This window comes from Perca flavescens, chromosome 3, assembly GCF_004354835.1.
Source record: "Perca flavescens isolate YP-PL-M2 chromosome 3, PFLA_1.0, whole genome shotgun sequence".
Lineage (NCBI taxonomy): Eukaryota > Metazoa > Chordata > Actinopteri > Perciformes > Percidae > Perca > Perca flavescens.
The window spans coordinates 32917035-32926467 of record NC_041333.1 but is presented as its reverse complement, the minus strand read 5'-3'; the positions used below and the strand labels follow the sequence as shown (position 1 = coordinate 32926467).

At 40.3% G+C, this 9433-nt stretch overlaps 1 protein-coding gene and 1 long non-coding RNA gene across 2 annotated transcripts in view; one reads left to right on the top strand and one right to left on the bottom strand.

Annotated features, from left to right (window-relative positions):
* Positions 1–1877, bottom strand: part of LOC114552723 (uncharacterized) — a 6172-nt gene extending 4295 nt beyond the window's left edge. Inside the window, exon 1 of the long non-coding RNA XR_003692213.1 lies at positions 1592–1877. This is a non-coding gene — a long non-coding RNA (uncharacterized LOC114552723). The remainder of the gene's footprint in view (positions 1–1591) is intronic.
* Positions 1–7606, top strand: part of gipr (gastric inhibitory polypeptide receptor) — a 16300-nt gene extending 8694 nt beyond the window's left edge. Inside the window, exons 8-15 of the mRNA XM_028573732.1 lie at positions 1595–1754; positions 1892–1952; positions 2117–2186; positions 3447–3535; positions 4979–5117; positions 5263–5304; positions 6283–6375; positions 7205–7606. Of these exons, the coding sequence (XP_028429533.1) occupies positions 1595–1754; positions 1892–1952; positions 2117–2186; positions 3447–3535; positions 4979–5117; positions 5263–5304; positions 6283–6375; positions 7205–7450 (900 nt within the window). The 3' untranslated portion in view covers positions 7451–7606. The remainder of the gene's footprint in view (positions 1–1594; positions 1755–1891; positions 1953–2116; positions 2187–3446; positions 3536–4978; positions 5118–5262; positions 5305–6282; positions 6376–7204) is intronic.
* Positions 7607–9433: the final 1827 nt, after the last annotated feature.

The following is a 9433-nucleotide window of genomic DNA, read 5'->3' as shown; positions in this document are numbered from 1 at the left end:
GAACTCCGTCACAGCCGGCAGCCCGCGGTGCTCAATACCCGCGCAAACTAACCCTTTCTGGGTGACTGGACTACTAAACGCCGCTGCCCTGACAGAGCTCCAGGGCCTGCAGCTTGCTGTTCTCCCTCCCCTCTTCCTGCTAAGTGGCTGGTGTGTGACAATCTCTTACCGCTGGTTCCAGTTAATCTTATAATGGATATGTGTGTTGAGTTATTTAAACAAACGATTGGGGAAATAAACGCCTCTTGTCCGCGAGTCTCATTGATAGAGCCCGCGGTGAGCTGGAGTCCATCAATGAGAGCTAGCTAGCCTCTTCCTAACGAGACCTCTGAAATTCACAAAAATGCATTACATTGAAATCCGAAATCAGTGTTAAAGTAAATAATAAATAAAGTGTTAGCTAAGCTTTGTAAGACCTTGTAAAACCTGTAACATACATGCCGTGACGAAATTCAAACTGTAAATATACTATAGTTATGAAAGTGTAGCTAGCTAGCTGCAATCTTTTCCCATTATATTGAATGGGACATATAGCTAGCTAGCTGCTCCTCCTAACAAGACCCCTCAGTTGATAAAAATACCTTAAATTCAAATCGGACACAACGGTTAGCTTTGTAAGACCTTGGGGTAGATGTTATATAAGTGGCGTGATGAAATTCAAACTGCAAATATAATATAGTTATGCCGAAAGTGTAGCTAGCTAGCTGCAATCTTTTCCCATTGTATTGAATGGAACATATAGCTAGCTAGTTGCTCCTCCTAACAAGACCCCTCACGTTTATAAAAATGCCTTAAATTCAAATCGGACTGTTAGCTTTTGTTAGCTTTGTAAGACCTTGGGGTAGCTGTGATATAAGTGCTGTGACGAAATTCAAACTGTAAATATATTATAGTTATGCCGGCAGCCCCGTAGTGCAGTAATCCACAAAGGGTGACTTTGCGCTGGGTATGGAACCCAGCAGGCTGCCGCTTTCTCGTCAGACTGTGTGGAGCTCCTAAAGTCCGACACGTCTTACCAAATTTGCAATTAGCCATCAATTTTCGTAAAACTGCCCATATTTGAGCTTTATATAGTTGATTTCTTGCATAAAAAAATCTCAGAAGCGAATTTGGTAATAAAACATTGCAGTGTCTGGAATATGAGATTCTGTCGCTTCTCTAATGTGTGTGTATTGGGGATTTGCTCAACCAATCAGCGTGCGTCTCTAATGTGTGTGTATGGCGATTCGCTCAACCAATCAGCGTGCAGCTCATCTAAATATTCATGAGCATACCATATTTGGAAGAAAAGCTCTTGTTACAAATAGGGCCAAATCACAGGGATGCATAAGGGCCAATAAAATATCAACCAGGCCATTTTCAGCCCAACCAATGTTACATACCCCATTAGGAGACCTTAAGGAACAGTGTGAAATACCGTATATAATTATTCTATCACCCCTTTAACATTGTGCAAGTTTATCACATAGCAATAATTGACAATGGTTCAGTAAGAAAACTGAAGTGATAGTTGATGTCAAGACTGTTGGTTTACTGAGAGTTGGCTCTCTTAAGACTTGACTTTAAATGTAAAAACAACCCCATCACCCACCAGGCAGTGTCTGGCTGCCGCGTGGCTCAGGTGCTGATGCAGTACTGTGTGGGAGCCAACTACTACTGGCTGCTGGTGGAAGGCCTGTATCTCCACAACCTGCTGGGGATGATGGTATTCTCCGGAAACCGCTATTTCTGTGGATACCTTCTCATTGGCTGGGGTAATGACACAGAAGTAGTCACACACACAACATAGCTGTAAAAGGTGAATGGTTGCACTCTTAATTCACATGCGTGTGTAATATCAAATATGATTAACTACATCTGCTTTTGTGTTGTAAACTCTGTTTTGTGTCAGGCACCCCAGTGTTATTTGTAGTTCCTTGGGTTATTGTACGTTACCTGTTTGAAAACACAAGGTGAGTCATTTTTAACTTTGTCTCTTCAATAGATTTTGTGGTGTTTATAATTTTTTTAAATAGTTATTCTGCCTCGTACCTGTTCAACAGATGGACTGTTTTTTTGTAGATGTGAATACAATTTTCACTTTTCGTCTTATTTCTTACATTTTTTGTGCTTGTAGGTGTTGGGAGGTAAACGAGAAAATGGCGCACTGGTGGATAATACGCACTCCCATCCTGATCGCCATTCTGGTAACGTACACACACACACACACACACACACACACACACACACACACACACACACACACACACACACACACACACACACACACACACACACACACACACACACACACACACACACACACAATACTCAGTGTAAGTGGCAGTCTCTGGATGTTTCCTATTAAACCCTACAGTCAATATGAATGCAGACCAGGAACATCACAGGTTGGCAGTTGTACATGTGATCTGTACATAAGGCTGGGTAATAGAGAGAAAATCAGATATCACGATATTCTTGTCCTAATATCTCGATGTCGATATTGTGGTGATATTATAGGGTTGACAATTGGTGCTTGTAAAAAATATCTTCACAATGAGATTTAAGATAAATAATCTTCAGTAATGTGGATATAATGACTAAGTGGGTAAAGGTAAAAATAATAGAAGAGCTAGAACAGTCTGGTAACACAGAAAATGACATCACTTTACTTTAATGCAGCCTTTAAAACCAGGAAAAGACAACACTTAAGCTATTTACGATATTATAATTTCCAAAATGTAAGATGATATCTAGTCTGATATTACGATATCGATATAATATCCATATATTGCCCAGCCCTATCTGTACATTGTGTTTCGATGTGATGTTCATCATCTTATCTGCATCATTTGGCTTTCTTTCTCCGTGACTTCATGTCATAGTGCAGATAGCACACATGTAGACACATGTACTTCATTGATACTTTGGGGGGAAATTACAATTTTACACTCCGTTGATATTACAAATTTCAAACCTTCCCGATATACAGTACACACATGTTCACAAACAGGACCGTATACATGCATTAATGGAGAGATGTCAGAGTGAGGGGGGCTGCCAATGAAAGGCACCCTGAGCAGTTGGGGGTTCAGCGCCTTGCTCAAGGGCACCTCAGCAGTGCCCAGGAGTTGAACTGACTCCTCTCCAGCTACCAGTCCACAGTCCGTACTTGTTCCGTACGGGGACCACTACGTACTGAGCTACCACTGCCATGCACAGTACATGACCTGCAGCACTCCCTGTCACATTCAAATTACTCTACCATGAACACACACACACACACACACACACACACACACACACACACACACACACACACACACACACACACACACACACACCTGAACATGTACATGTAATGAGAGTGGACAAAGTTGTCAACATAAGCTATAATCTGAACTGTCATCATCTCATTTGAAACACAACTGCTGAGGATGTAAATAACCCTGTTTGTATCACCTCAGGTGAACTTCTTCATCTTTATTCGCATCATCCAGATTATTGTATCCAAACTGAAAGCCCATCAGATGAGATACTCCGACTACAAATTCAGGTAAGACATGTGGACATGGCTGTTGTAAAGTTATATTTACCTTGCCTTAAAAAAACACTGAAGGAAAAATACTGCAAACACACCCGCCACTCAAAAAGGAAAACAGTATTTACGATGGGCAAGACAGTAATTAGGCCAATGGTTTTCAGGTCAACTTGATAACATGGCTAATGTGGTGAACATGTGAACACTGTGGAACCAGTAGTGTGGGAGACCACCTTAATGGATTAGAGCAAAATGAACATTAGTGGAGGTACATAGAGACCATGTCAGCACTGTGATAGCTGTGACACGGCCTTCTAATCTTTGACTGAAAGAGGCAGAGTGTTGGCTTACATGGCTTTCACATGACGTGTACGGTCATGAAGGTCAGTATTCTTATTTTTACTACATTGTAATTACCCTGTGGATTTTAGTTGTGTCAGAGTGGGACTGAGACAGCCTATGAAAAGCTTTACTTGACTGTCCCTTCACTTGAAGCTCACTGCAGCCATTATAAATACAACAGAAGACATGCAGTAGGCCTACATTAATACATAAGTATGTGAAATATATGCAATAAACCAAAAAGCCAGCAACTATAAAAAAGAACTACAGTTAAATTATCCAAAGTAAAACAAGATATCCTATCTGACATTAGCAGACGAATACTAATTAATATGGTATAAATGATAACAAACATCTTAGACATCTGAAACATGACAAGGGGCCCCAGCTGCTTTTTTGTAAGGGATCAAAAACCAAAAAGGTTGAGAACCATTACTGTAATATTTACCAGTGCTATCTGTAAGCTTATCATATGTGTTTTGTATGTCACGTTTTAATCTGTAGAGTAACTAGTGATGAGAAATGGCCAATAAATGCAGTGGAATAAAAATTGCAATGTTTCTCTCCTAAATGTAGTAGATTAGGTATAAAGTGGGATAAAAGGGAAATACTGAAGTTAAGTACAAGTACCTCTAAAATGTACTTCATTACAGTACATGATTTCAACATATTTACCTAACTCTGTTTCACCCTTCTTATTGCAACATGTCAAATCAACTCTAAATGAACATTTCAGACTATTTCAGACTAAAGCTGCTGGAACAAGGAGCCGCGGTGGACACACACACACACACACACACACACACACACACACACGCACGGACGCACACAAAAGCTGATTGCTATCTCGCACAAAAGGTCTGATTTACAAGAATAATTTCCATCAAGCAGAGCTTCTTTCTTATCTCCCACAATGCTCTGCTAGAGGGAGATAAAGTATTCACTTTTCTATTTTACTCTGCAGAGCCTCTGGGCAGCAGGATAGGGAGACTGTCCTGTAACTGGAAAGCAGGTGTTCAACAAACAAAGCAAAGCATCTACCCTGCTGAAGGGTCTTTGAGCAAAACACTGACTAGATAACAGATATAATGTTCTGGTTTGTGTCTTTCCCTCCAGACTGGCCAAATCAACCCTGACCCTGATCCCTCTGCTGGGGATCCATGAAGTGGTCTTTGCAGTGTTGACAGAGGAACACACGGATGGCATCCTACCCACCATCAACCTCTTTTTCCAACTCTTCTTCAACTCTTTCCAAGTACGGTCAGGACTTTGTATATCCACTCGGGATGAATTTATCTGCACTCTGACGACTTTTTCTTGATAGAAACAGCATCACAAAACACAGTTTATGGTATTTCTACGTCGGGTTCGACATTAAGAGTAATTTCCCCTCTTCACAGGGTTTATTCGTAGCCATCCTCTACTGTTTTGTCAACATGGAGGTAAGTGTCTATGTGTGTGCATGCATGTTACCAAAGTGAGTGTATACATGCAGGCACTGTGCACCAGGATCACAGAGGCTTGACATAAAATGCTTGTGAAATAACAAAAGGAAATGTTCCTAATGATTAGGACTATTATTGGTGGGGCTTTTCGGTGTACCTTATGGTTCACCGTGGACAATGATTCCCCCAATGATATGTGGGCAATAAAAAGATTTTCTACTTGAAAGCAAACAGATGACCACTACTAAGGTTGACAAGCGTCATTTAAAGGTGACCTGCCACACAAAACCGTTTTTACTTGCATTTTCTTTTTAAATATTTTAGGTCCATATGTGTTTGTTTTATGTTGTGAATGTGAAAATGAACTGCTACCTCCTCTGTCAGCTCTAGCCACTGAAAAGAAATAAAGCAGAGAAATCAGGCCAATTACAAAAGTTGGTCAGTCTGACATCATATTGCCTGATCTTATTACTATTCATTAGCTCGCCCAGTTGGGCTGGGTAAAGGATTCTGACAGCCAGGTTCTCATTGGCTAGGTGTTAGATTCAAACAGCTGAGCTTGTTGAATATTAATGAGAACTGGCAGAAATCGAGCTGAGTCTTCCTGTAGGCTTTCTATACCACACTAGAATGGCTTGAAACAAGGTAAGCAAGGCATTTTCTCCACAAAAAATGTTACAGAGTCCATGGTAGAACTTCAGACATTACAACAAAGTCATGAAATATGTGTGGCAGGGCACCTTTAAGGTTTGAGAGAACTGATTTATATGTTTTATAAAAAAAGAAGACAACTCTACAACAGGAGTTTTGAGTCTGAGCTTTCAGATGTGTTCATTAACTCAGTGTACATTTAGTTAAAGGTGTCTTGATGCTTTTCTTTTACATTTTCCATCTTTAGTAGTGTCTTGTCCAAGGACTTTTTGTCTTCCGATTTCTCTCCTCTTCCTCTCACTGTACCTCATCCTTTGCTTGCAGGTGCAGGCAGAGATAAAGAAGAAATGGCAGAGGTGGAAGCTGGGGATGACTGACCTGGATGACCTGAGGAACACTGGCAGCAACACGCCACAGGTGCGCGCCAATGCTGCAGCTTGTCCAATAAGTACATGCTGTAGATTTAACCTAAATCTTTATTGTATGAAGTTGTTTTTTTGTTTTTTTTTCCTGCTGCGTTTCTATTTACAGGCCTTGTGTATCTGAGAGAAACACTCTAAATTAGATTCTTTGTACGACGGCCAGTAAAACAGACAGACATGTAAACATGGAAACTATGCTTTCAAAAGTCGAGCGCTGGAAATACTTAACCTTTATCTGTCCTGTGCATCAATCATGTGCAAGCCTTTTATTTTCATGTAGCTTCACATGGTGCGCATAATTTATGAATGTCTCCCTTACTATTTTTTCTGCAATAGATTTATAGGTGTTGCTTCAGTGATTCAACATTCAGTTGTTTAAAATAATGTGTTTATGGTTTGTTTAAAATCCCTTTGGGTTGTTTAAAACAATTTTAAATCATCGTTTGAAAGCGATACTGCTGTTACAAAATACGCAGCCTAGCCTGTCATCATGATCCATCCATCCATCCATCCATCCATCCATCCATCCATCCATCCATCCATCCATCCATCCATCCATCCGTCCATCCCAATTCGTGAATCACTAATCAGGCTAAAGTAATGGGACTTTCACATATAAAGGAGGCAGCACATTTCAAAGATACTAATGGTTGTGATGGCAAGGAAAGTTTAACTTTAAAAAGGTATATAAAGTAAAAAAATTTTTTTTATATAGATTCATAGATAGACATTTAATGGATTATTGTAATTTTGATAAATAATATACTCTACACTAGTTTTTCTTGGACAAAACTAAATAAAGTCATTTCTAAATCATTGCGCAGGTTGGTGCCAGCATGCCACCATGTAACCAGTACCCCCATCCGTCTCCATGCCATGCTCCCACCCATTGCCAAGAGGACAGCTGCCTCTCCGCTCCACCCCACCCCTCTACTCCTCCTCACCCCTACACCCACCACCAGGACCAGCTGGGAGCCAGACAGCTGAAGACCTACTGCTACATCCCTGCTCATACTCAGGGTGGAGGAGGAGGAGGAAATGAGGAAAAGTCTTGCGAAAGCTGCTGCTGAAAAGTCAAGATGGCCTTCAGCAAAATAAAGAAATTCCAGTGATTAGTGCGTCCAAGGAATCAGACTCACGATTGCTCTGTTCCGCCGAAAATTCTGCCGGATTTCACTGTTTTCGGCCGGATGTCCGTCACCTTCCGCTTTCTTTGTGTTGGCATTTTAAACTCCGGTGGATTTCTGAGGACTATGGTTAACTGCTCCTCAGATCTCTGCAGGGTAAATCCAGACAGCTAGTTAGACTATCCGTCCAATCAGAGTTTTCTGTTCCACGACTAAAACAACCTTTTGAACGTACACATGTTCCACCAAAACAAGTTCCTTCCCGAGGCTATTTTGCAGAGGCACCGTGGCTCTGCTTGGTGCTTTGCGCCATCCATGACGATTGTGATTGGTTTAAAGAAATGCCAATAAACCAGAGCACGTTTTTCTCCCATCCCGGAATGTTGTGTGGACTAGCCAGACCCTCCTGCGCAGCACTGTAGAGGAAGGTCAGGCAAAGTGAGACTAGACTCACTAACACCCTGACTGAGGATTTACGATGTATCATCCATTGTTATGACTGAAGGATTATTCAGAAAACATTGTACTTAAATTTAAAAGGACTATAAAGGTAAAGAAGATACAGGATGAGTGGTTTAGGAAATAGACGGATGGATTCACATGTTCTTTAAGTGCCAGAAGTTGATAATATCATACAGGAAGGTGTGTGTGGAAGATTTAGGTATTGAGTATTTCATCAACCCTGTTGAAGTGTCTTACAGCAACAGCATGATTCTCAAGGATTTCCTGATGGTGTAGCTGACCCTGATCTCCGACCATTTTGTCAAAGGGGGGAATTAAATGAGAATTTCCATTTGTGGATAATTTTAACTCAAGGGCTTGTGTCCTTCAGCGTAAATCAGCCGCTGATAGAAACCATCCTCTCTGTTTTTATTCCCATGGAGGAAGCAACATGCGTTTCTTTCATTTTCTACCTCTGAAATCGTTTTGTGTTGAAACATGGAAATGTGCCAAACGTGTTTAATTGAACAATTTTACTGTAAAAGTGAATAAAATCACAATGGTATTCTCTTTCCAAAAAATGCCATTAACTCATCCAAGGTACCATCATATCTACTGTTAGTCAAACCCACACTAAAAAATATTCATCTCCTTCTTCTCCCCACAGTACACTTTCATAACCTTCATTTTACAAGTTAGTACAAACATAAAATCACAAACAAATCATCACAAAATGAATACCTTGGTATGTTGCTAAAATGGTCTCATAAAAATTTGCAACTTGTGAAACACAATGCACAAATGAATACAGAGCGATTTGAATCTATAAATGCCTATCTTTGTCCGTGCGTGTAATTTGTAACTCGTATTTCATCATTTGTAAATCAACTTAGTATTTTTGAATGGACATATATTTGTAAATCTCCTACTTTGATACTTTTGAGACAACATCATCTGAAATCTGTAGTTACGGCAACAGCTACAGTGTAAAACATGATAAATCCATTTTTATTCGGATATCTTGAGGTGAGGGAGACTAACTTTGGTATGTTATTTTATTTATCCCCCTTATCGACAAGCGTGACATGGTAGGTATCAATGGATTCCTTAGATCGTCTAGTTTCATATGATGACAAGTATATTCACTAGCTTTACAACTTTAGGTCCCCTAGCTTCGACCCCTGTCCAAGTATTCATACACTTCATGGCGGGCAAATTGAAATTGTAGATTCATACAAATACCTCAGCATTTGGCTTGACAATAAACTCTCGTTTTAGACTCATGTGGAACATCTAATCAAAAAATTGAGGAGAAAAATTGGTTTTCTGTACAGCAATAAGTCTTGTTTTTCAATTTTTAGTAGGAAAACTGTGGTGCAATCACTCATAATGCCTGTTTTTGATTATGGGGACATTCTTTACATGCATGCTATATCTTTTTGTAGAAGTAGCTCAGTCCGTAGGGCTTTTGGTTGGGAACCGGAG